The sequence below is a fragment of the Squalius cephalus genome, assembly GCF_949319135.1.
Source record: "Squalius cephalus genome assembly, chromosome: 5".
In the NCBI taxonomy this organism is placed as follows: Eukaryota; Metazoa; Chordata; class Actinopteri; order Cypriniformes; family Leuciscidae; genus Squalius; species Squalius cephalus.
In genome coordinates, this window is record NC_137126.1 from 105,250 (window position 1) to 133,233 (window position 27,984).

General features: G+C 44.7%; 3 protein-coding genes across 4 annotated transcripts in view; 1 reads left to right on the top strand and 2 right to left on the bottom strand.

Annotated features, from left to right (window-relative positions):
- Positions 1 to 4,207, bottom strand: part of sapcd2 (suppressor APC domain containing 2) — a 35,603-nt gene extending 31,396 nt beyond the window's left edge. For both annotated transcript variants that reach the window (XM_079873016.1, XM_079873015.1), the window contains exons 1-2: positions 3,235 to 4,207; positions 1,561 to 1,670 (exon numbers count right to left, since the gene is read on the bottom strand). In XM_079873016.1, the coding sequence (XP_079729142.1) occupies positions 1,561 to 1,670; positions 3,235 to 3,862 (738 nt within the window). In that variant the 5' untranslated portion in view covers positions 3,863 to 4,207. The remainder of the gene's footprint in view (positions 1 to 1,560; positions 1,671 to 3,234) is intronic.
- A 3,814-nt stretch (positions 4,208 to 8,021) lies between these two features.
- On the top strand, positions 8,022 to 9,956 carry LOC307159592 (uncharacterized protein; the record flags this gene model as incomplete). The annotated part of the gene is made up of 2 exons (XM_079873059.1): positions 8,022 to 8,277; positions 8,404 to 9,956. Exons 1-2 carry the CDS (start codon positions 8,235 to 8,237, stop codon positions 9,954 to 9,956), a joined length of 1,596 nt encoding a protein of 531 aa, XP_079729185.1. The 5' UTR covers positions 8,022 to 8,234.
- LOC307159593 (uncharacterized protein) lies at positions 9,678 to 25,404 on the bottom strand. Its single transcript, XM_079873060.1, has 2 exons — positions 25,139 to 25,404; positions 9,678 to 11,350 (listed from the first exon to the last, which is right to left on the bottom strand). The coding sequence occupies exons 1-2, from the start codon at positions 25,338 to 25,340 to the stop codon at positions 10,023 to 10,025; spliced, it is 1,530 nt and encodes a 509-aa protein (XP_079729186.1). The 5' UTR covers positions 25,341 to 25,404; the 3' UTR covers positions 9,678 to 10,022.
- Positions 25,405 to 27,984: the final 2,580 nt, after the last annotated feature.

The following is a 27,984-nucleotide window of genomic DNA, read 5'->3' on the forward strand; positions in this document are numbered from 1 at the left end:
CGCAGGAATTTTTTACGCGCGTAACGCGTCTTTGCATTGACTTGACATTGAAATCACTCGCGCCTGACGCTCTATTCGCGTTTGGTGTGAACGCACCTTTAGTCACACTCATAGACATAGGCCATTTTACTACAGGGGTAGAAATGCATGATCTGTTCAACTGAGGATTAGGGTGGTCCTTATCAAGTCCAATTTTTTTTTTTTTTTTTTGCAAAATGTTAGTGTCTTAACTTCTTAAACTGTTCCTTTTAACTTCAAAATTAGAAATATGCAAAAATGTTGACAAAACAAGTAATAAAAACTCAGTGAGTGTTTTAGCGCAATTTTCTCACCTCATGGGATCACAACACTAAGAGATAGTAAATCTTTTCCTGGATTTTTTTTGTGCGTTCCTGAGATTAGACCTTCCTTAACATAATGCCGAAAACCCGAAGTCTCTAGGTGGTCTGGTTGAGGAGTAGATAGAAGTGCAAGATTGGTGCGCACAGACGCACAGAACAGAAATCATGAGTTAACAATCGCAATTTGTCCGGTGGAAAATTGCGCTAAAAAGTGATATCTAGAGGTAGCTCAATCATGTGGAAGATTGCCTATGTTAAGCTGTGCAGCGTTATTGTGATATGCAAGTAATATTAAAAGTTGCTGCAAATGAACTACATTTTATTGAAATCAGAGCAACACTGACATGACAACAATGACAACAATCTCAAAAAAAGCACAAAGTTTTCAACAGTCCCTCATTTCTGATGCTCAGCAGCCAGTGTCTGGATAGATCCGCCGGTGATCTTCCACCACATGAAGGAGAAACTGTTGTTCTTCAGAGTGTGTGAGATTAAAGTTAGGGTTAGGCCACTGTATTCTTGAATCAGAGCCACTCCTCTCTCAGCGTGATCATTGACTACTTTCATTGCATACATAATTGCCTGTGCCTCCTGATAATCTGCTTGATTTGGCCAAAGTTCCGGCTCAATTTCAAGGAGCGTAATGTAATTTTTTAAACCAAAAAATGTGCTCTAAACCCAAACAATAACCAAGGTGATCATCAATAGAAATATGTATTGATTCCACCAGGAAAGGTAAATCTGCTAAACCGGGTCATGGATGGATTCATTTGGATTTAGTTTCTACAATAAGTAAACTGAGATATGTATCTAAAATACATATTTAGGAATATATGGTGCATTAGATGCTTTTATGGAGATTTTTTTGTAATTTTACTAGCCAGGTACAATACCAAATCAAATGATCTGTTTTTACGAAAATCATCAAAATCTCAGAAAGTTTAAAGCTATTGAGCTACCAGTAATTATTATGTTACTGCCATAAAAATTGGCATGCTGTATTTTCTTATATAAAGGAACAATTTGAAGGGTTAAGAGCATGACAATTGGATACTTTAAAAATAAGGACCACCCTAGTGAGGAAGTGGGTGATTTGACCAGACGTGGCCAGCATCATGAGGAGATGACTTAGGCAATTATTTTAGGAAGGCGACGCTATGACGCCTGTGGTAAATAAAGCGAAATGTTCACAAACATTATAAAAAGAGATATTCATTACCATCCCGTAATCCACTCCGTTAGTGATGGTGTGTCGGCGCTGGTGATCTCTGGTGTGCCGGCGCGAGCTCCTGAAGCCCGTCATCGATTCACTGTGTGAGCGCAGCAGAACTGACCCCAGAACACACAAACACACACACATCAGGACAATTCAGTCTTCATATGACATACTTCATTAACTATAGAATTAAAACATTAGAATAAAAGCAGCTCCGTTCAGTTAAGCTTGTTAACCTCATAAGTCTCAGCTGTGCATCACAGTTTCATTCTGAATCAAAGATGAAAGGTCTTTCAGTTCAGTGAGAGTCAGGAATGCTGGGAGTTACACTGAATCTGACTCGACCCGTAACCCAGAATCCTTTACTCACTGGGTTTGTTGATTCACGCAAGAAAAACAAGTTTTGCCGACTGTTGCAAAGTGTCGACTAGATCAGAAATGAATTACGCAAGTGTTATTATTTAGTCACATTTGTAGTTGTATTTGCAGTGTGTTAGGGTTGGTCTGGTTAGCATGGCACTGCTAGCCTCCTGAAGCACACATTACATCACAGTAAATGGTGTCGTGTCTGGATCTTTTCCTGGAGATTCTGAGAAGTGTAAAATAGACTTAATTTTGTTTTCAGTCTGCTGTATTTGATTGGGTATTAGAGCTCTTTTTCAGCTTTACTCAAACTACACACGATTACACAGATCCTGAATTGTCCTGGTGAGCTGCAGATTTTCTTTACAAGAGGAAATGTTGGTTAGGAACAAGGTTCAGATTCTAAGAGGACAGACATGACAAACGTTCTCTGGTACATTAAGACGATTCCTAAAACTCTATTGTGAATTGTGTTTCCCAGGAGCAGATGGAGCTTCCCTGTCCTCCATATCTATGAACCAGATTCAGTCTTGAGCTCATCCTCCTCATCATCATCCTCATCATCATCCTCCTCCTCATCCTCATCATCCTCATCCTCCTCATCATCATCCTCATCCTCATCATCCTCCTCATCATCCTCCTCCTCATCATCCTCCTCCTCCTCATCATCATCCTCCTCATCATCCTCCTCATCATCATCCTCATCCTCCTCATCATCCTCCTCATCCTCATCCTCCTCATCATCATCCTCATCCTCCTCATCATCATCATCATCATCCTCCTCATCATCCTCCTCATCATCCTCCTCCTCATCATCCTCCTCCTCATCATCATCATCCTCCTCATCATCATCCTCATCATCCTCATATATTCCAGTTCCTCTAGTTTCTTCAGGGTTTTCTGTCATTTAAATGAGAGCTTTTTGTCACAAAATAATCTAGTGTGCAGCAGATTTGTATGCATTAAGTGCAGACTGCAGATATAAATTACTTTTGTCACAAAAATGAATACCTAATATGAAACACTGAGAAATACAAGGTAACAAAAGATATTGTTGAGATGAGCGTGTTGTTTTACACTGATGGTGTGTGTGACTGATCTGTGTTTGAACAGTTCCTGCTGTTAGTAAAGGGTTTGTCACTAAACATGCCAAACATTCCTGTCATTGTGAAGGATTGAAAAGGACTGACAGCTCACACACACCTTACACACACCATCTACCCATCTTTACCCGGTCTGTACTGCGATCATCACCTGTTCGCTGAATACACTCTCTGACACAGTGAAAGTGAGCTGATGTCAATCATCTCTCACCTGTGTTTAGTCCATCAGGAGACTCCGAAGCGGGTTCCGTGGATCGGCCGTGATGTTCGGTGTGGACCGGATCGGATCTGACCGAGTACCGGGAAGAATAGCTGTGTTTGTCGGGTCTGTTCCGAGTGTGGACTGTGTTTATTGCATTACTCGGTCCGAGCGGCCGAACTCTGCACTCCAGCGGCCGCCCGGTTCCGGTTCTGGATCTCTCCGGTGGGTTCTGCTGTTGACGGGGGTTATTAGCCTGAGTTGTGCTGCTGTGTTCGGGGTTGAACATCGAGTATCGGAGTCCCGCGACGAAGCGCTCGAAGCTCAGGCACCCGTTCCGCGACGCGACCCGCCTCAGACCCTCCAGAACCCCCGCGGGGACATCGCGCTCCTCCGCGCCGCGCCACCGGCTCTCGATCTCCGACAGCTGGACGAAACCCCGTCCTCCGTCGTCGAGGATGTCGAATAGAGTCCTCAGGCTGTGAAGGAACGCTCTCGGGAGCCCGTGTGTGCTGAACTCCGGGTCCCTCGGCTGCGTGCTCGCGGGTTTATACACGGGACAGTCTTTTCTGACGCCACTTTGAAGAGTGTTGGTTAGTCCGTTCCCTTGGCGGTTCGGATCTGTTTGTAATAAGGCCATTAAGTTAGTTTATTGACAGAACAGCGACTCCGCTAATATCTTCTCTTTCCTATCGGCAGTTTGTGTTTTATTTTCTCATACGTGTCTCTCTCTCTCTCTCTCTCTCTCTCTCTCTCTCCTGCACACACCAGTCTCTGAGGCTCCGCCCTGCGCGCTGGCGACACGCTCATTGGCTAAAGGGAGAGTTGCTTCAACGTTATTGGCTGAAACAACAGCAACAATAGTTTGAGTTTTGCTGGAGAAGTGTTTGAATATCAGTAAAAGGCAAGCCAGTCAAATTTCCCGCATATTTTTGAAAAAGCACAGAGAAAACTAAACTTGAGAACATTTCTTTATAATCCAATACCAAACGCCATCGTCACTATATCACTGATATTTGTTTTCTCATCCATTCCGTTTTCATTAAAAAAACACATACAATGGAATGCAGATGGGCTTTCTTCTTCAATGGGTTAAACACTAATTTATAGAATAAACAGATATTTTCTGTTTTTCATTTTCTTTATACAAAACTCTTATTTTATTGAAGCTTGTTCTTCTTATTACCTGCTTGGATGCCACATGTCTCAGTGCAGGATCATGATGTACACACTTTCTGTGAGTGTGTGTTGTGTCAGCGCTTTGAGGAGGACAAGTTCAATTCGGTCCAGTATAAAACACTTTAAAGTGTATTTAATTGTGATGGCAAAACCTACACAATTTTCCCCTTTTCTGTTCTATGACGGGGCTGTTGGTGAGAGACAGGGGTTATGATGCCAGAGGTATAACCTCCTATCCCGACCTCAGTAAAGGGTCAGGATCCAGATGACCTTTGACCTCTTAAAGGCACGTTTCAGCCGGCTTCAGCGTCACCAGAGCGGCGTCACAGATGCGATTCTTCACAGTACTGGCACTGTCAGCAAGCAGCGAGAACCACCACTAACCCAGCTTCTCCTACTATATCACCCTTAATAAAAGCACACTGAGACTGCAGATCTCAAACTGGGTTATTGGTTTAGTGGCAAGGGAGGGAGAGAGAGAGCAAGAGAAAGTTGCATTAATAAATATTCATAGTGTTATACTAAAGTGTTACTTGGTTAAATAAGTTCACACACTGAGATCTGTTTGATCTCGGGTTTAATGTGTTTTATTAGTTTAGTCCTCAGCTTTAGTGTGCACTATAGTTCTAGGCCCTGACCGTCTGTTTCCACAAACACAATCATTACAAGTTTTCTAGAGGTTAATCAAATCACAAAAAGTGGCATGACTTCCTACAAACACAGGACTGACTGTAATATATGTCAGGGTTTTAAATCAACACCTTGTTCACATTTCTTCTGAAGCCCATGAGGTCGAGGCCTACAATAAGAGATCAGTGTCAGTCTCTCTTTTATGCCACACATCCAAATATGTGCCATAATAAAAAGCCCAGAGCATCACCTCAGCAACGGTCTCAGTGTCTTCATCACTCACCCTCATTAATAAAAGTAGTCCAATGTAAAGCATAACGGTTGTAAAGATAATAAAAGGTTGTGGTTAATACTCACCACTTTGAATTTTATTTTTATACAACCCCAAATCAGAAAAAGTTGGGACACTGTACAAATTGTGAGTAAAAAAGGATTGGAATAATTTACAAATCTCATAAACTTATATTTTATTCACAATAGAATATAGATAACATATCAAATGTTGAAAGTGAGACATTTTGAAATGTCATGCCAAATATTGGCTCATTTTGGATTTCATGAGAGCTACACATTCCAGAAAAGTTGGGACAGGTAGCAATAAGAGGCCGGAAAAGTTAAATGTACATATAAGGAACAGCTGGAGGACCAATTTGCAACTTATTAGGTCCATTGGCAACATGATTGGGTATAAAAGAGCCTCTCAGAGTGGCAGTGTCTCTCAGAAGTCATGATGGGCAGAGGATCACCAATTCCCCCAATGCTGCGGTGAAAAATAGTGGAGCAATATCAGAAAGGAGTTTCTCAGAGAAAAATTGCAAAGAGTTTGAAGTTATCATCATCTACAGTGCATAATATCAGAGAATCTGGAACAATCTCTGTGCGTAAGGGTCAAGGCCGGAAAACCATACTGGATGCCCGTGATCTTCGGGCTCTTAGACGGCACTGCATCACATACAGGAATGCTACTGTAATGGAAATCACAACATGGGTTCAGGAATACTTCCAGAAAACATTGTCGTGAACACAATCCACCGTGCCATTCGTCGTTGCCGGCTAAAACTCTATGGGTCAAAAAAGAAGCCATATCTAAACAGGATCCAGAAGCGCAGGCGTTTTCTCTGGGCCGAGGCTCATTAAAAATGGACTGTGGAAAAGTGGAAAACTGTTCTGTGGTCAGACGAATCAAAATTTGAAGTTCTTTTTGGAAAACTGGGACGCCATGTCATCCGGACTAAAGAGGACAGGACAACCCAAGTTGTTATCAGCGCTCAGTTCAGAAGCCTGCATCTCTGATGGTATGGGGTTGCATGAGTGCGTGTGGCATGGGCAGCTTACACATCTGGAAAGGCACCATCAATGCTGAAAGGTGTATCCAAGTTCTAGAACAACATATGCTCCCATCCAGACGTCGTCTCTTTCAGGGAAGACCTTGCATTTTCCAACATGACAATGCCAGACCATATACTGCATCAATTACAACATCATGGCTGCGTAGAAGATGGATCCGGGTACTGAAATGGCCAGCCTGCAGTCCAGATCTTTCACCCATAGGAAATATTTGGTGCATCATAAAGAGGAAGATGACAAAGAAGACCTAAGACAGTTGAGCAACTAGAAGCCTGTATTAGACAAGAATGGGACAACATTCCTATTCCTAAACTTGAGCAACTTGTCTCCTCAGTCCCCAGACGTTTGCAGACCGTTATAAAAAGAAGATGGGATGCCACACAGTGGGAAACATGGCCTTGTCCCAACTTTTTTGAGATGTTGATGCCATGATATTTAAAATCAACTTATTTTTCCCTTAAAATTATACATTTTCTCAGTTTAAACATTTGATATGTCATCTGTGTTGTATTTTGAATAAAATATTGAAATTTGAAACTTTCACATCATTGCATTCTGTTTTTATTCACAATTTGTACAGTGTCCCAACTTTTTCTGATTTGGGGTTGGTTGTATTTTGTCTTGATCTGCTGCCAATATTAATCTTTCTTTGGATGTAATATACATTAACATTTTATATATATATATTCTCACATGCTGTAAAACTTTGAGAGTGATTTACTTCTCTCTTCAGCCGAGGATTGAAAAATATGAAGATTTTGAGCACATTTACAGCAAAAAAAAAAAGAAAAAAAAAGAGGAAAGCTCAAAGAAAACATCTTGTTATATGAGTGCAAGTGAGAGTTGAAAAGTTGGATTATAGGTATAGTAATTATATAAATCATACATATTATTTGGAAATAATCATTGATAAAAGCCAGACGATTTTGCTTTAATTTCTTTAACTATGTAGTGACCAAACTGGCTGATGATAAACTGGTGCTGCTGTTCCACGAGTGGCCGCTAGAGGCCGCCAGAGGCGCTTAAAACACACGGGTCTCAGTGATGATCACGAGCTCAAACTATTATCAATATAACATCCAAACGACATGCAACAACTAATTAGAAAGCTTTATTTTATTGCTGAAGCTTTGAGTAAACATTCAAGAATAGTTGAAAGTCACATTAAATGCACAATGCTGTACATAGAGAAGATATTATACAATATTCATAAATTAAATTGCATTTCATCTAAGATTTGCTTATATCATAACTTCTTGATATTTAACAAACCAGGTCATACAGAAAGACAGTATTAATTTATAATGAACAATTCAAACAGTCACAGACAGAAGACACTCCGCCAAAGCAATAAAGACTCATCATATCAAACATCTACGGAAGCCCTCAACCACAAAAAAAAAAAAAAGTGAAAAAAAATATATATAAAATTACAAGAATAAAGTCAAAATATTTCAAGATTAAAGTCGAAATATTCATAGAATAAAGTCGAAATATTTCAAGATTAAAATCGAAATATTTAGAGAATAAAGTCGAAATATTTAAAGAATAATCTTCCGTATACATTCTTTATTTAATCTACTTTATTCACATAATTTTAGAATTTTTTTTATGTTGCGGTTCAGGGCTTCCGTAAACATCAGTACAGTATGTGTGCAATATCGTCCTCGTCCTTCAGCACAAACATGTTAATGGAGTAGAAGTGACATGAGCCAACAGTGTTATTAGAGCTGAACATCATCATCAAAGGATCTACTCATTAAATGTCAAAATTATTTTCTTAATCACAGGAACATCATTTCTACCAAACACTGTAGCAAACATAATGATCAGGGCTCGTTCTTAGAGTCGAAGGAATGGACCGGCCCCGTTACTCCGCGGCTCAGTCTCGTTACTCAGGTGCTCGGTCCCGTTACTCCGCGGGTCAGTCTCGTTACTCAGGTGCTCGGTCCCGTTACTCCGCGGGTCAGTCTCATTACTCGGTCTCGTTACTCAGGTGCTCGGTCCCGTTACTCCGCGGCTCAGTCTCGTTACTCGGTCTCGTTACTCGGTCTCGTTACTCCGCGGCTCAGTCTCGTTACTCGGTCTCGTTACTCAGGTGCTCGGTCCCGTTACTCCGCGGCTCAGTCTCGTTACTCGGTCTCGTTACTCAGGTGCTCGGTCCCGTTACTCCGCGGCTCAGTCTCGTTACTCGGTCTCGTTACTCAGGTGCTCGGTCCCGTTACTCCGCGGCTCAGTCTCGTTACTCAGGTGCTCGGTCCCGTTACTCCGCGGCTCAGTCTCGTTACTCGGTCTCGTTACTCAGGTGCTCGGTCCCGTTACTCCGCGGCTCAGTCTCGTTACTCAGGTGCTCGGTCCCGTTACTCCGCGGCTCAGTCTCGTTACTCGGTCTCGTTACTCAGGTGCTCGGTCCCGTTACTCGGTCTCGTTACTCAGGTGCTCGGTCCCGTTACTCCGCGGCTCAGTCTCGTTACTCGGTCTCGTTACTCAGGTGCTCGGTCCCGTTACTCCGCGGCTCGGCCCCGTTACTCGGTCTCGTTACTCAGGTGCTCGGTCCCGTTACTCCGCGGCTCAGTCTCATTACTCGGTCTCGTTACTCAGGTGCTCGGTCCCGTTACTCCGCGGCTCGGCCCCGTTACTCGGTCTCGTTACTCATGTGCTCGGTCCCGTTACTCCGCGGCTCGGCCCCGTTACTCGGTCTCGTTACTCAGGTGCTCGGTCCCGTTACTCCGCGGCTCGGCCCCGTTACTCGGTCTCGTTACTCAGGTGCTCGGTCCCGTTACTCCGCGGCTCAGTCTCATTACTCGGTCTCGTTACTCAGGTGCTCGGTCCCATTACTCCGCGGCTCGGCCCCGTTACTCGGTCTCGTTACTCAGGTGCTCGGTCCCGTTACTCCGCGGCTCGGCCCCGTTACTCGGTCTCGTTACTCAGGTGCTCGGTCCCGTTACTCCGCGGCTCGGCCCCGTTACTCGGTCTCGTTACTCAGGTGCTCGGTCCCGTTACTCCGCGGCTCAGTCTCGTTACTCGGTCTCGTTACTCAGGTGCTCGGTCCCGTTACTCCGCGGCTCAGTCTCGTTACTCGGTCTCGTTACTCAGGTGCTCGGTCCCGTTACTCCGCGGCTCAGTCTCGTTACTCGGTCTCGTTACTCAGGTGCTCGGTCCCGTTACTCCGCGGCTCAGTCTCGTTACTCGGTCTCGTTACTCAGGTGCTCGGTCCCGTTACTCCGCGGCTCAGTCTCGTTACTCGGTCTCGTTACTCAGGTGCTCGGTCCCGTTACTCCGCGGGTCAGTCTCGTTACTCAGGTGCTCGGTCCCGTTACTCCGCGGCTCAGTCTCGTTACTCGGTCTCGTTACTCAGGTGCTCGGTCCGGTTACTCCGCGGCTCGGTCCCGTTACTCCGCGGCTCAGACCCGTTACTCTGCGGCTCGGTCCCGTTACTCAGGTGCTCGGTCGCTCTTGGCCGGCGTGTGCAGCTTCTGGTGCTTCTTCAGGGACAAGTGGTCGCTGTGGCTCTTGTCGTTGTAGCTCTTGTTTGGTGTGCACGAGCACATGTCTCTTCAGGAGTCCGGCGCGGCTGAAGCTCCTCCCGCAGTGACCGCAGGTGTGCCGCTTCTCCCCGGTGTGCCGCTTCTCCCTGGTGTGGATCAGGTGTGCTGGTTCTCTCTGCTGTGGGTCAGCTGGTGTCTCTTCAGGTGTCCGGCGCGGCTGAAGCTCCTCCCGCAGTGACCGCAGGCGTGCCGTTTCTCCCCGGTGTGTACGAGCTGGTGCAGCTTCAGGCTGCTGGCCACGGTGAAGCTCTTCCCGCAGTCTGCGCAGGGGTATGGCCTCTCGCCCGTGTGCATGCGCCGGTGGATGGTCAGGTGTCCGGCCTGGCTAAAGCTCTTGCTGCACAGCTGGCAGCGGTACGGCTTCTCTCCGGTGTGTATCCGGGTGTGAGTCTTCAGGTCTCCAGTCCCACTGAACCTCTTCCCGCAAAGCTCGCAGGCGTACGGCTTCTCCCCGGTGTGTGTGCGCTGGTGGCTGCGCAGGTTCCCGGCGTTGGTGAAGCGTTTCCCGCAGACGGAGCAAGGGAACGGCCTCTCGCCAGTGTGTGTGCGCAGGTGCACCTTCAGCTGGTTGTGTTCGCTGAAGCGTTTTCCGCAGTGAGGACAGGCGTAGGGCCGCTCGCCCGTGTGGACCCGCCGGTGGATGGTCAGCTGACCCTGGTGCCCGTAGCTCTTCCCGCACAGCTCACAGGCGAACGGCCTCTCTCCGGTGTGTGTGCGCTGGTGGTTCTTCAGGAGGTCGGCGCGGTCGAAGCCCTTCCCGCACTGAGCGCAGGTGTGTGTCTTCTCCGAGCTGTGGGATCTCAGGTGGATGTGAAGCGACGCCTCGTGCTTGAAGCTCCGGTTACACTGAGCGCAGCAGAGATCCGGCTTCGGGACCGGCAGAGACTCCGTCACATGGAACGATCCCGAGAATCCCTCGTCAGACAGTCCGTCTGGATTAGACTCTTCATCAGAGATGAGGCTGAGCTCCGGCTCCGATGACTCCGGGCCGTCGGGATACAGGTGTGTATCGGGATATAGGTGCGTGTCGGACACCACCGTCACCTTCACATCGCAGTCGGTGAGCTCCGGCTCTAATGGACAAGTGAATATATGGTGGCGATCACAGTCAGAGTTCTCCTCTGTATTCTCTGTCTTGATCTCTTGATCGGTGTGTTCAGGAGAAGCGTGAGGATTGGAGAGGTCAACAGCACATCCATCCTCCGTCTCCGGGTCGGCCTTCACACACAGAAGTGCTGCTGTCGCACAATCCTTGTTTATCTGCGGTGATTTCATATCTGGAGTTTGTGATTTTGTTCGGCTGCTCAGTGAATCTCCAGCGATCATAGTTTGATCAGTATATTCACTCATATGAGCAGATGAAAACACATCTTCGCTGAAATCCTTTCTTGAAAAGTCAAGCTGAAAAGCACAGTCTTCATCTTCTGCAAAACACACACACAAAAAAACATCTCGTTACTGGCCAAAATAATAATAAAAAACATGCTAATCTCCAAAGAGTTCAACTCTTGCAGTTTAAGTTTATATAAAACCATGGCTGAAATATTTAACTCTAAATGATAATGTCTCGGTTACGTGTGTAACCTTGGTTCCCTGAATAGGGAACGAGACACTGCGACAGCCGTTGCTATGGGAACACCTTCGGTGTGACAAATGTCTGTAACCCTTATACCATCACGGCAATTTATTGGCCAGTGGCACTTAGCACCGCCCCGAAAATACGACACATACGCTTCATATCAGCGTGCTACGCGCCATTTCATCAGATTTCTACGACGAAGGAAGCACTTATCGAAAGGTATGGGAACGGCCGGTTTCGCTATGGAAACGATATACCATAACCCCTTCCCATACTTAAGGATAGTGAAAGACCGAGGAAAGAGTAGGAAAGAGTCCGCTTCAAGTAGATAAAACTTGGAAGCCAGGAGCCATCCTTGCGTCCAGCCCCAAATGCACAAACAATTAGTCAGATCTCTGCCACTGGACTGTGTGGTAGACATAGATCTTCAACACCCTTACTAGAGTTCTCAACGGGCCTGAAAATTACAACCCGACCCGACCCGGCCCGTGGCTTTTAAAGCCCGGACCCGATGTAACCCGACACATAAACATGAATTATCTGCCCGAACCCGACCCGCTGCCCGACGCCGCGTCGTTTTTTTTTTTTTCTTTCTCTCATACACGTATTATCATGACCAGCAGACGGGAATTCAAATCAACCTTTAATGTTCACGCCTTTTAACAATACAAACAATACAAACAACTGAAACAATACACTTTAAATATATAAATAGGCTAGGCTGTAGTAGCGACGGTGAATTCACCTGCGGCAAGTTTACTTCTCACCAACTCCATCTTCTTCTCCAGGCTAAAGGCGTGCACGCAGCGGCGTCAGGTCTGCCCCCGCCCCTCTCCATGATGCACGTTACACGCAGCAGCCAGACTTTCTTTACGGTGACCAGCAGCGATGATTAATAAATGTTTTTTTTTTTTTTTTTACTGAGCGGAAAAGATTAAGCCCGAGGTCCGACCCGACCCGAGTCATTTGATTATATTTTCGACCCGAACCCGGCCCGAACCCGCGGGTCCCGTCGGGTTTGTCGGGCCGACCCGACCCGTTGAGAACTCTAACCCTTACCAGGCCAAGAGGCCGCCCATCACTCCCATGGGCAATGCTCAGCAGATATAGCTGCCACATTCATCTAAGAGTGGTAGGGGCTGCCCCCGCAGAAGACGACTCTGCATTAACTACAGTATTGAACCTACAGGGCAATGAACTGGGTTCCAGGCCGCGCTGCTTGACCAAGAGGCAAAAAAGCATACAGGCGCCTCGTAAAGGGGGGCCTCTAAAGTCAAAAATACATTAAGGTGCTCCGTTCAGGGGTAATTCATATTCATATTTCCATCAATTAGGACAGGGGTGCCAAATCAGCAGGTCGGGCCTGAGGACACACTGACCAGATTGGAGAACTATTTATGAGTAGGGCCAAACGGGGCCACAAAAAAACAGTAGGGCTGGACCCGAATAGCCTATTCGAATATTCGTTCGATTGGTTGGTATTCTATTTAAAATTTTTGGATTCGAATATTCAGGGGATTTTTTAGGTTTTTTTTCTACACACCTGGCATCCCCCTCGAAACGGTTCTCATTCACGCTTGAAAATGTTATACTATAAAATCTGCCAAAATACAATACTCTTTTTTTTTTTACAATTATCTTAGCTTAGCCGTTTTTATTAGGATGGACAGTTGAAGGAACCCAACCTTGTTATATAATATATTTGCTTCTTTAAAGTGTTTCCTGCAACTGGAGTATTCTCGGTCTAGAGCGCACAACTGCATGAGCTTGTTTTTTGGGTTAAGCTGTGTTACTTTGACATTGTGGAAAATAAAATTTGGAAAAAGAATAATAGAAACAAAATGTATTAGCCTTTTTACTAGTTATTTAGAGCTGTGCCGGTAAACTTGACAACCGCACCACCGCGGCTGAGTAGCACCAGTGGTGGTCCACAAAAACTTTTTTTTTATGTGAATGCTGTTTAACTGTTTTACGTGAATATTATGACACGAGTGAAGCACAAAGCTTTGTTTACAAAATAAACAATAGGTTAGCAATTAAATGTTGCATTGCAGCCAGGGAAACATTTGGATTCATGACGAATGAGAGAGTTGTGCGTGAGCCCATAAATTTAAGCTTTATCGGCTTTTGTACTCTGCGATCTGGTCTCCCGATTATCAGCGAATTTAACAATATTCCATTAGTTATTTCACTGGACATAGATCTCTTGTTTCTTTTCCCACATCTTCACTAACGTCTCACCCATTTTTGCAGAGGATTATAAATGTTTCTTCCTTTGGTTAGCTTTTAATTAGCCCTATCATATTCACATTCACATTCTTTACTGTAGTAAAGTAGAAAAAAATGCTGTAGGACAGGTAGCCTAACTTTTTACTTGCACGTCAAATTCTTTTTAACACGGCTTGTGCTTGTTATTATGGTAAGGTGCGTCAAGTTTATTTGTAAAGCGTGTTTCACACACGTGGGTGATTTTAGTTTCGATTTCTCTGGCAGTGCAAAATCAAACATAGCCTAAATGTCTTGACACTGCGGAAGTTAAAATTCACTCTTCAGACCTTTTACAACAAGTAGAAAAAGAGATGGTCTCTTTCCTGCCTGTGTCCCACATCCCTGATCCCTCTCAAAGTGCAGAGCGGTAGGCTTAGGCTATAACATGCGTCTTTGTGTGGAAATATAAAACACATTTTTAAAAATATATTTAACTTTATTATATTAAGTAACCATTATTTACTAGTTATGGTTTATTTATTTCAATGGTTTACAGGCGTTAGTGCATCGTTTCATTGACGTAAGCGCTCAAATAAACACGCATGTCTGTTACGAAATGGATGTCTGAGCCTCATTTATTATTATTTTTTAATTCCCTCTCAAGCTTCGGATATTCTGTGTTGATTACTACCGAAGCGTCGAGGCTCAAAAAATGGTATTTGGACCAGCCCTAAAGAACAGATGTTTCACTTCGTTCTCCCGTACCCGTAGCAAAAGTGCTGAGAGCTGTCGGATCAGCGAGAAGGCATAACGTCTGTCCTGGGCCACTCCTGAGCCAGAGCATCCACTCCCATAACCCTTTCCACCAAGGCAGTTCGAGTGCTGGTTCAGAGCCAGAGCCTAGTTTCAAATCAGTTCTTTGTCTTTCGACACCCAAAGCACCAGCTATGAACCAGGAAAAGTGGTTCGTAACTAGCACCAGAACATTGCTGGTCTAGAAGTATGAACTGCTTGCGTCAGGGGCAGGGTTACCGTGACCAACAAGAAGAACAGAAACTTGTGAACGCCATTTTATAAATACTAGCTAATCAAGCTAATAGCAGCTCTAGCAATAGTAGCAGCAATAGTAATGCAACGACCGCCGTTGTTGATGGAAGGCTTGTCCGAGATGCATCAGAGCTGCGCGGAACGATCAGAGCTGTGGGAGTGTTTGGAGAGCATACGACTCCTTGTGCTTCTGGATGCTTCTGTGCTTTTATGTCATGCGCCGATCGGTCTGCGAGAAGCCGATGCATCTCGACCAAGCCTGGTGTGTTTGTGTTTGGCTCTGCCGCGCTAGCGTTGCTGGGAAACATGAGAGGCTCTCTGGCCTGTGGAAAGGCAAACTGGTTCTTAGAAGACTTGTCAGTGGAACCTTTATTAAATGACTTTAGGCCAGTAGCTCTGACCTCCTTAGTCATGAAGTGTTTTGAAAAACTGGTTAGAAAAGTCATACTTACAAAAACAGAGAATCTCCTAGATCCACTACAGTTCGCTTATAGGGCTAAGCGAGGGGTAGATGATGCCACTACTACCTTGTTAAACTTACTATTCAAACATCTTGAAGGTAGTAAAACACACGCAAGGATTTTATTTGTTGATTTTTCATCGGCTTTTAATACAATCCAACCACATATTTTAGTTGATAAGCTCTTAAAGAACTTTGACCTTGATTTTAATATTGTGGGATGGATTCTTGATTTTTTAACCGACAGAACTCAGAGAGTGAGGGTGAATGGTTGCTTGTCTGAGGAAATGTCATCATCCACTGGGTCTCCTCAGGGGTGTGTCCTCTTACCTCTCCTTTATATTCTTTATTCTGACGATTGCCGTAGCCAGCATGAAAATAGACATATTTTAAAATTTGCCGATGACTCTGCTATTGTCAGTCTCCTCTCTAATGAGGAAAGTGACCATGGTCCTGTTGTGGATGATTTTGCACTTTGGTGTGATAGGGCATTCCTTCAACTAAATGTTGAAAAGACAAAGGATATGCAGATTGATTTTAGGCGTAAGTCATCAACTCCACAGACCACTATTATAAATGGGAAGACGGTGGAATTCGTAGAAACATACAAGTATCTAGGCAGTTTGATCGACAATAAGTTAACTTTTACCTCTAACACTGAAATGCTTTGCAAAAGAGGCCAACAAAGACTGTTTTGTCTTCGCAAACTGTCAAAATTTCGTGTTGATAAGACTCTCATGACCCTTTTTTTATAAATCATACATTGAGTCTGTTTTAACATTCTCATTAATTTGCTGGTATGGTAGTCTCACTGTCAAGGCCAAAACTGCCCTCTCCAATATAGTGAAGGTCAGTAGTAAAATTATAGGTGTTCAGCAGAGTAGCCTTTCTGTCCTGTATGATAGACAGGTAGTTAGGAAGGCCAACGCAGTTATCTCTGATAGCTCCCACCCCCTTCATTCTGAGTTCCAGATATTGCCTTCCGGGTCTCGGTACAGATTACCTCCAGTGAAGAATAACAGATATAAGCATTCATTCGTCCCGAGAGCCATCTTGTTTATGAATTCAGCCCGGAGGAGTAGACAGACTATAACTATTAAATAGTGATGGGGTTATTATTATTATAATATGTATAGTATTGCTTGTTTTTGATGATGTTGTTGCCGAAATGGGGATGGTTATGGAAATGTTGCTATACTATGAATTGTCAGATGTTACTTTAACAAGGGCCTGTTACATTAAGTATTTCTTATGTGTTTTTGTCTTGTATTTGTGCATCTGTGACTGTCCTGTGTTTATCTTGCTGCAAAACCAATTGCCCTATGGGGACAAATAAAGTCTAAAGTCTAAGTCTAAACTCCGAACCGGCAATAGCTCTGGCTCTGAACTAGCACCCGGTTCATGCTGGTGGAAAAGGGGTACCAGAGGCGACGGAGGAGACAGGGAGAACCAGAGCGGGCAATTCATAGACGTGCTCAATGCAACAAATCCACTACCGCTTTACTGAACTGCTGCCATATGAAGCTCGCCACTTGATGGTGTGGCATTCTTGGTCTGCGCCCAAAGAAGGACACGCATCGCCAGCCTGCACAAGACAAGACATCTAAGTACAAGACAAAGTCATGTTGACCATCCTGACCAGTATATGACAACCCCTTAAATAGGGCAAGAACCGTTAGAGTGCCAAAAACACCGCCAGCATCTCCAAACAGTTTATGTGCCAGCCACGATGCACCTCTTTCCAACTCCAGAGGTCGGGCAGCCCTGATAGACTGCCTCCCAGCCCACGAGGGATGTGTCGGGATCATTTTCCGACGACAAAACGCCCTTAGCTGGACTCCTTTGAGCCTCTGCGCTCTAATCACATGCAGAGGGTGGTAGTGACGCGAGACCTCTCAGATCTTGATCCACCACTGAAATGCCCCATCAGTCTGGGGCATAACTACGTGGACTTTATGTCCAATTCCGAACTGGATAGACAGCATTGAATGACTGAACGCGTGCTGGAGACTATGCCTAGAAAGTTGTATGCTGACTTAAAAATATATCTAAATTATGTCATATGCTCTCAGTGACAAATGCGGAACAATTAGTTCATGCGTTCATGAGCTCAAGGCTAGATTACTGTAATGCTCTACTGGGTGGTTGCCCTGCACGCTTAATAAACAAACTACAGCTGGTTCAAAACGCAGCAGCTCGAGTTCTTACCAGAACCAGGAAGTATGACCATATTAGCCCGGTTCTGTCAACACTGCACTGGCTCCCTATTAAACATCGCATCAATTTTAAAATATTGCTGATCACTTACAAAGCACTAAATGGTTTAGCTCCGCAGTGCTTGAGCGAGCTCTTAACGCATTATAGTCCGTCACGTCTATTGCGATCTCAAAATTCCGGCCAGTTGATAATACCTAGAATATCTAAATCGACTGCTGGCGGTAGATCCTTCTCCTATTTAGCACCAAAACTCTGGAACAGTCTTTCTAACATTGTCCGGGAAGCAGACACACTCTGTCAGTTCAAAGCCAGATTAAAAACACATCTCTTTGACCTAGCATTCACATAATACATTATAGATAGGCCTGTCGCGATAGTCGATAAGTCAATTAATCGCACGATAAAAAAAAATGAGCTCGATCATTTTTCCAGCCGCGATAATTCCATTTGCATGCTTGTTTGTTTTCCTCGTCTCTCTCTCTCTCTCTACCAAAGAGACTGGATGACCACTCTCGGTTCTTTAGCGTATAGGAGGAGTGAACTCTCTTCGTCTCTTGTTAGTTGCATGGTCTTTGTGTGGGGAGGCGGCGCGCGGCGCTTGTCAGTCACGTATGGGAAAGCGCCGGCGGGACTGTTTGCGGCGACTGCCGGGAGAGAGAGAAGACGCTAGTTGTGAGTTGCGACAGCGAGCCCGATCACATGAAAATGCGTATCTATACCACGAATGTTATTTCTCGTGCCATTTATACGCCAAAAATAGTTTTTGCGTGCATATGATACGCTCTTTATGGCGTGTAATACGCACGCACTCCTCACCCCTATCCTAACCAAGTATTTTCAGTGCGTAGCATACACGCAATAAAGTGCGTCTCCGTCTTCCCGACAGTACACAATCACTTGACAAAGTAACAGGAGGACAGTGCAGAATGGTGTGATATGGCTTGTTGAGGCTTTTTTAAATTTGTTTACAAAGGTCCTAACCTTTGTATGCCTAATGTCTAAAGCCTAATGTTTAATATTTTTTGAAGTGCAATTTTGTTTACATCCATTTTATTTATTAACAGACATTTATTTTGTTAACAGACACTAAGAGTCCATTGCTTTTATTGTTTTTGGTTGTTTTGTTAATTTTTTTGGATATTTAAAATGTTTTCCGTTTTCAATGTTTAATATTCTTTAGAAATAAAAGTTTATAGATCGTTGAAAAGGAGTACCTGCATTATTATGCCATTATAATTATATTAAATGAAAATGGTCTCAGAACGACAATATTATCGTTTATCGCGATAATTTCTTGGACAATTTATCGTCCAGCAAAATTTGTTATCGTGACAGGCCTAATTATAGACTTCTATAATTCAATGTTAGGCTGCATAGATTAGGTCAGCCGGAACCGGGAACACTTCCCATAAATCCTGATGTACTCGTTACATCATAAGAAGAATGGCATCTACGCTAATTTAGTGTCTTTGTTTATCCCGAGGTTTCCCCGCAGCCTGCCGGATCCAGGCCGTATCCAGATCTGACGAAGGACCTTCGCCTGGACCCGATGACAACGCAGTGCTGAAGTGCCAACTAGTCTCTCCCCCCTATGGAGGATCCCTTTGCCACTCTACAGATAAAGCGTCGTCGGGAAAACTCAATTTTGGAAAATAACTTTATTAAAGCTGCAGTCGGCAAGTCTGGCAGATTGAGTGGACAGCCAAAATTTTGAATGTTTACAACTCTCATGCCCCTCCCCCACTGCCAGCGAGCACCCGCCCATCGTCAGTGCGTGTGTACCATAGACTGTAAAAAATGTGAACGCGTCCGTCTCTTCAGCATCGATCAACACCATGGACTCGGAGGTAGGCTGCCCTGGCTAATCTAACCGAGGAATTGGAAGCTTGTTAGTAGATTTTCTCTCCGCCATCACGCTTCGTACAATCTTCAGGCGAACTTCAGGCGTGTCGTGTGCATGTGATATTTTAATGTGCGCGTCTGCGCGAGGGAGGGGGGATCTGTGGCGTGTGCACGAACTGTGATTGACAGTCAGATCTCACACCCCCCTGCGCTGATTGGACCCGATGAGACGGGAGCGGTGGATTTTTGCAAAACAAATAACACGCTCCAGGTGGAGTTATAGAAGCTCGGGTTTTTTTCTAAAACCACCTTATTTATGTTGCTCTGTCGGATTATAGTGTCAATTTCACTGAATTTGATCAAAAAAATGTTGCCGACGGCAGCTTTAAAGAACCACTATAAAGCCAAAACAATCTTACCTTAAATTATACGTTTGTCTCTGTAAAGCTGCTTTGAAACAATCTACATTGTTAAAAGCGCTATATAAATGAAGATGACTTGACTTGACTTGACTTGGCAGCAACACTCTTATGAGTTATGAATGGATGGTCCTAAATGATTGAGTATGAATTCTCAATGAGCTACTGCTGAACCCTGTGAATGAGCTAATATCAGCCAATCATCCAGGCAATTAAAAAAATGTGGACACCCTGGAGCCGCAAAGGGGCCAGAGTCGTATCCATACACTTTGCGAAAGTTCGAGGAGCCAGAGCCAGTCCGGACGGGAGAATGCCGTACTGGTAAGCTTTGTTCCAAAAGCAAACCTTCTTGCCGATGTGGAAGTACGCCTCCTTAGATCGATGGTCACCAACCAATCTCTGGTTCAGATTGAGAACAAGATGGACTTCAACGTCAGCATCTTGAAATTGCTTATTCCAAGCGCAATATTCAGGGGAGGGGTGTAACCCCGGCATCATGGCCAAATTTGCCCCTTGGCCCCTGTCCATCATGGCCTCCTAATCATCCCCATATACTGACTGGCTTCATCACTGTCTCCTCTCCACCAGTAAGCTGGTGTGTGGTGGGCGTTCTGGCGCAATATGGCTGCCGTCGCATCATCCAAGTGGATGCTGCACATTGGTGGTGGTTGAGGAGATTCCCCCATCTATTAGGGCTGTGTATCACCAACAATGTCACGATACGATACGCATCAAGATACTAAAGCCACGATACGATACGTATCACGATATGGATCAATTTGGAATTTCAGAGTTTAGTAACAGTAATATATGTTTATTTTATAACCAGTGTTATAACAGTTGTGATCACTGAAAAACCATTTAGTTTTTGTCATAAAAAACGAAGAGTTAAATGAAATAAAAAACTTGTCACAAAAAAGCTTAAAATGGCTTTTCCTTCAGTAGCGCAAATAAATACAATAGAATAAAGATAGCCTACCAATAAAGAGAAAACTTTTTGAAAAGGTCTAGCACTAGTATTCAGAAATACTAGAAACTGAATAAAGTAATCAAATGCAAAATAAAACAGTAGTATTTTAGTCCTGATTAAATTAAATACATATGCTATTAATCCAAATTCTTCAAATTAAAACTATCTTTTGTTGTTTTGACAACAATATTAAATGACAGACACATATGGCTTCTGTCCCTTTAAGAGCTAGTGCACGGATCCTGATTTCATTATACTGTCCCATCATGCGTTTATGCTGAAGACATAACCGACTGTGTTTAGAGGATACTCAACAAGACCGAAATGTTTGACATAATTTCGCGTGTTTTTGTTTGTTAAAGTGATATAATCCGCGAAAAATAACTTTTGTTACTCGCAATCTGTTTGTGAGCGCGTCGAGTATAAACGCCTCGTCCGTTTGGGGAGGTGCGCGTGCAGGCAGCGGAGACTTGCGCTGCGGAGCCAGGCGAAAGTACAAACAAGGCTTCACGCTCTTTGTGAAGTTTTAAATTGACTGATCTGATTGTATAGTCTGTGTGGATTAATTTACTCATACAATCTACATGCTAAAGTGCAGGAATGATTAAAATTATGCGCAATACCCGCGCCGAAATTCGAGCCCTGATTTGGCTACTTAAGCACAACAGTATCGATACGGAAGCTGCTGTATCGATACGCGCATCGTCAGGAGTTCATGACGATGTATCGTTGTATCGATATTCTGAGCACAGCCCTACCTTCTATGTAAAGCGCTTTGAGGTCTCAGATAAAGCGCTATATAAATGTAACGAATTATTATTATTATTATTCAGGTGACAAGTCCAATCGGATGCCAACCAGGATACCTCTTAGAAGTGACAGCATTTCTTGTTTAACGTTAAGATTTCTCAGAGAGCATCATTGTGGGAAAAATCCTGCCGAAATAGGTGGTCACCATAGAAACTGGATGTTGTAACCATGCAACAGACTGACCCTCCCGCATTAGGCCCAGAGACACCGAGTGGCGGGAAAAACCTCTTAAACAGGGAACAGTCAGATCACTTGATCAGGCCCGCCAGCGCCAACAGCAGAAGTGGGAGCTTGGATGCCGACACAGACCCTGCACACATGGCCTTAGGGCTATCCTTTCAGACTCCGAAAGCTAAAGTGCGGAGAGCGGTTAAAGAGTTAGAAGCATAAGCGCAAAATCAGATGCATGTGCCTGCATTATGAAGTGCAGAAAATAGAGAGATAGGAGAAGCCGTCTGCGCACTCTGCATCCACTATGGCATTAGTGGAACTACTCTTAATATGTGAACTCACACACTCATTGCTCCAGCTCAAAGCAGCAGCGGAGCGGAACGAAATAGCAACTCGTCGGGCAGACTAATGCTTGGTAGCAAGAAGAGCCAAAACTATAGTGCGGGACAAAATGTCCACGGCAGAACTCCTCAGAGTCTGCGCCTAAAGCAGTCACACGAAACAAGAGTTGGAAGCGTAAGCACCAAATACAGTACTCGTGCCTGCATAGATGCCTCTCGCGCTGTTTAATAAACACGAGAGAGACTCGATCCAGGTGAGGGAAGAGCAAAGGAGGAATATCCATCAACTCGCCCATTAAAACTCGCCCTAGCTTACATCTACATCGCATGACACCACGCGTCATCTAACCTGCAGCCGAAATAATCGATTTAATACGAGCTTCCAGAGTGGGAATCGGATTTGAATAAAACACCGCATGTATTGACCGCATTGAATAAACGCATGTAATCCGGGGAGAGAGAGAGAGAGAGAGAGAGAGAGAGAGAGAAAGGGAATTTCCGTTCGCTCACTCCAGGCCTCGGCAGCCGCAGAACCACAGCGGGGGTTGAAGGAACATCATCTTTCCTCAGAGAGAAAACGAGCTCAGAGCGCAACAGTTATACAGAGACAACACTCAGACGGACAGGGCTCCAGACGAGGGTTTCACTCGGAGCGCAAGCAGAAATCTAGGGGCACACCTGAAATCAGCTTGCAATGCAATTATTCAAATTTCCCCCAAAATAACTGTAATACTGACAAATTCTTTAATAATAAATAGACTTAACGTACAGATATTACAATGTGCAGTTTTATTCTAAGTTCACAGGCTCCGACTAGCATCTGAGGGCAGCGCAGACACCGAGTCCTGCAGGGCGTATCCGGTGGCACTGGGGCCGACAATAAAGCTCCACGCTTAACTTAGGGTGTAGATGAAAATAACTTTAATTATTATCATTCATAATGTCCTAATATTAATTAAAAAGCAAAACGAGTGAAAAAATTTAATTTAGGGAGTGAAAATAGCCAATAAGCGTCCTACTGTTTACAATGGTCAATTTTTTTTTTTAAATAAGTGTTTAAATAAGAGTTTTCCTACATCTTAAAATGTTTAGTTTTAGTACAATCTTTGAAGGATGAACAAAAAATGTGTTGGTCATCACATTAAAAATAACATATGATATTATAGTTTTGAAATGCTGTAAAAAGATGTGTAGCACTTGTAAGCGTTTGACTATTTCTGCCACAACACCGTAGTCATGGTTAGAGTTCCTACATTAGCCTAAACCCGTGGAGAATGTTGCCGATCTGAGGACTGAAAGCCTCCTGTAGGTGTGTGTTCGTCAGCGCCGCGTGAGCTGATATCTGTGGGTTATAGCGGAGAACTCTGCGCCGAGTCGGATGTTTCTCGCAGCGATGATGTTATTAATTCTGAGGCGAATTCTATGGATTTCTTCACTGGGCCTCCAGAGTCTGGATCTCCTAGTCACAGCGTCGCGTGATCGAGATCGGCCCGCGACTGGCAAGTTCAGGCGCTGCGCTGTCTATTATTGGTCCGAACTAAAAAGCGGTCCGTGAAGCATAAATGAGGAGCGCATTTTCGTTCCGCTTTCATTTTGTTTGCATTCGCAGCTCGGCACCGATGTGGTGGCAGTCTGGAGCATCTTACCTGTCATCATGAGCCCGTGGACCTGCTGCATGCGTCCACTAACGTACAGAGACTCATCGCGTCCGCCTGAGAGGCGTCATATACTGCTCTAAAGAGTTGGCTTAGAACACGAGAATCTTTTTCCAACGGCAACAGAAAATCTTCTGAAATGGTGTGTCGCACGCTGATATGAAGCATGCGTGACGTATTTTCGGGGGCGGTGCTAAGCGCCACTGGCCAATAAGTTGGCGTGATGGTATAGGCAGAGAATGTCTAATAAGGGGAGACGTGCCACTCAATAAACTTCCGGTTGCAGTTCCGCTCTTGTTCCATATGAGGGCGCTCACAGGACGAGTGCAGAATGAATGGAGGTCTATGGAGCTATACCGCTCAAAATCCACTTTTCTCAGGATATAATTTTTTGTCTAGTAATTTGAATGTTGTTTTCGAAAGGGGATGCAAAGAAATAACACATTGCTTGGTGTTAGATTTTTTAGAGTCACTTAATTGCTTTAAAAAGTCTTTCAAAATGTCAATGACGTCAGAATGCTGACGTCATTAGCAGAATGCTAGCGTGTTAGGGGCAACAACAACTCAGCCTGTAAGAAATCGAAAATAAATAAGTACTCGTTCATTTCAACTTTCGATCTATAACCCATGTTGAACTTGCAAAACCTACAATCAAATCTGAGATTTCTCAACGGCAATCGGGTGAAAGAGACAAATTTAGCCGTCTAGCCCCATTGACTCCCATTCATTTTGCACTCATGGCGAGCGCCCCCAGTGGAGCTCTGATTGGAACTACAACCAATAGGACTTAATAGGGCGTTGGAGTGAACAGGCTTTCCGTAAAAGGGCTTTGGTATAGGCCTTATGTAGCCCCGCCCCTTTTCAGCGCTGTGCTCGTTGTCTTTTGTTTTCCGGTTTGTATTTTCACTGCGAGTCTGCGATCATACATATTTATGAATAAACGGCTCGTTTTAAAATCTCCCCGGTCTACTGACATTTAAGACATCTGCTTTAAACATTACAATGCTCATGATAACTTTCGTTTACTCTAAAATAAGTAAATCCACTTCACAAGCTAATTACTCCTGGACAGCGATGCCATAGAGATATACAGAGCTACTGCAAAAACGGAAGTTCAAACCCTAATATTGTAGAGATGATCGCAGTGCGCACTTGTTTCTCCGGGGCTCTAGGGCTCCAGACATTCGTCACACCAGAGCTGTTCCCATAGCGACGCTATCAGTGCTGAGAGACCCGTGAAAGGGGACTAATGCTTGTTATGTTTTGCAACAATGACAACTTTAGGATGTTTCACTGAATGAATTTGTTTTTAGAAAATAACATTTCACCCTATTGTCGTACGTTATATTATTTACATTTATACATCAGATGCGTTTATGAAAAGATAACCCACGGTTTTTATAAACAGCATAATAATTTGCACTTATAAGCCAAACAACAACGCAGTTTATATATCACATTTCCTCGGACATCATTTTCCGAGTGTCACGCACCTGTTTTGATATGATTTGTCCTTTTCTCTTTTGCACAAAGTCGTTTTCTCAGATCATCGTTTTCAGACTCAATTCTCTGAATCTTATGCTGATATTCGCTGACAGTTTGTTCCACTGAATCCAGGATGTCACTGACAGTCACTCGAAAGATTTCATTTAATGAAGATTCAAGAAAAGCTTTTAAATCGCCAAACTTCGCCATTTCAACAAACACACGGAGCTACTGCTGCAGTGACCGGAGAACCGCCGCGAGCGCCACCTAACTCACCGCTGCCCCCTCAGGCCTGGAGGAGAACTACGCCTCAATGGCGCCGCCATATTTGTCCGGGCAACTTGCCGTAACTCTCATAAGTGAAGTGAAGAAAAAGTGCCTTACTATTTTGACAGCTAGTTGGCCACCAAAGTCAAACTATTAATATCTAGCGAGACGTTATAAGCGATAATATAATGTTCACATGATTCTTATGAAGTCTGAGCTTATATTATAATTTATATTATGAACTAATGTAATGTAAATAGAAAGTGAGTCATCAGTGCAATGCAGTGATCAGAGGACTGACAGGACAGGGTTAGCGTTAGAGCTAAACCGACTCATCTCTAAGGACTGACAGGACAGGGTTAGAGGAGCTAAACCGACTCATCTCTAAGGACTGACAGGACAGGGTTAGAGGAGCTAAACCGACTCATCTCTAAGGACTGACAGGACAGGGTTAGAGGAGCTAAACCGACTCATCTCTAAGGACTGACAGGACAGGGTTAGAGGAGCTAAACCGACTCATCTCTAAGGACTGACAGGACAGGGTTAGCGTTAGAGCTAAACCGACTCATCTCTAAGGACTGACAGGACAGGGTTAGAGGAGCTAAACCGACTCATCTCTAAGGACTGACAGGACAGGGTTAGAGGAGCTAAACCGACTCATCTCTAAGGACTGACAGGACAGGGTTAGCGTTAGAGCTAAACCGACTCATCTCTAAGGACTGACAGGACAGGGTTAGCGTTAGAGCTAAACCGACTCATCTCTAAGGACTGACAGGACAGGGTTAGAGGAGCTAAACCGACTCATCTCTAAGGACTGACAGGACAGGGTTAGCGTTAGAGCTAAACCGACTCATCTCTAAGGACTGACAGGACAGGGTTAGCGTTAGAGCTAAACCGACTCATCTCTAAGGACTGACAGGACAGGGTTAGCGTTAGAGCTAAACCGACTCATCTCTAAGGACTGACAGGACAGGGTTAGCGTTAGAGCTAAACCGACTCATCTCTAAGGACTGACAGGACAGGGTTAGAGGAGCTAAACCGACTCATCTCTAAGGACTGACAGGACAGGGTTAGCGTTAGAGCTAAACCGACTCATCTCTAAGGACTGACAGGACAGGGTTAGCGTTAGAGCTAAACCGACTCATCTCTAAGGACTGACAGGACAGGGTTAGCGTTAGAGCTAAACCGACTCATCTCTAAGGACTGACAGGACAGGGTTAGAGGAGCTAAACCGACTCATCTCTAAGGACTGACAGGACAGGGTTAGCGTTAGAGCTAAACCGACTCATCTCTAAGGACTGACAGGACAGGGTTAGCGTTAGAGCTAAACCGACTCATCTCTAAGGACTGACAGGACAGGGTTAGAGCTAAACCGACTCATCTCTAAGGACTGACAGGACAGGGTTAGAGCTAAACCGACTCATCTCTAAGGACTGACAGGACAGGGTTAGAGGAGCTAAACCGACTCATCTCTAAGGACTGACAGGACAGGGTTAGAGGAGCTAAACCGACTCATCTCTAAGGACTGACAGGACAGGGTTAGAGCTAAACCGACTCATCTCTAAGGACTGACAGGACAGGGTTAGAGGAGCTAAACCGACTCATCTCTAAGGACTGACAGGACAGGGTTAGAGGAGCTAAACCGACTCATCTCTAAGGACTGACAGGACAGGGTTAGCGTTAGAGCTAAACCGACTCATCTCTAAGGACTGACAGGACAGGGTTAGAGGAGCTAAACCGACTCATCTCTAAGGACTGACAGGACAGGGTTAGCGTTAGAGCTAAACCGACTCATCTCTAAGGACTGACAGGACAGGGTTAGAGATAGAGCTAAACCGACTCATCTCTAAGGACTGACAGGACAGGGTTAGCGTTAGAGCTAAACCGACTCATCTCTAAGGACTGACAGGACAGGGTTAGAGGAGCTAAACCGACTCATCTCTAAGGACTGACAGGACAGGGTTAGCGTTAGAGCTAAACCGACTCATCTCTAAGGACTGACAGGACAGGGTTAGAGGAGCTAAACCGACTCATCTCTAAGGACTGACAGGACAGGGTTAGAGATAGAGCTAAACCGACTCATCTCTAAGGACTGACAGGACAGGGTTAGAGGAGCTAAACCGACTCATCTCTAAGGACTGACAGGACAGGGTTAGAGGAGCTAAACCGACTCATCTCTAAGGACTGACAGGACAGGGTTAGCGTTAGAGCTAAACCGACTCATCTCTAAGGACTGACAGGACAGGGTTAGCGTTAGAGCTAAACCGACTCATCTCTAAGGACTGACAGGACAGGGTTAGAGGAGCTAAACCGACTCATCTCTAAGGACTGACAGGACAGGGTTAGAGGAGCTAAACCGACTCATCTCTAAGGACTGACAGGACAGGGTTAGAGGAGCTAAACCGACTCATCTCTAAGGACTGACAGGACAGGGTTAGAGGAGCTAAACCGACTCATCTCTAAGGACTGACAGGACAGGGTTAGCGTTAGAGCTAAACCGACTAGAGCTAAACCGACTCATCTCTAAGGACTGACAGGACAGGGTTAGAGGAGCTAAACCGACTCATCTCTAAGGACTGACAGGACA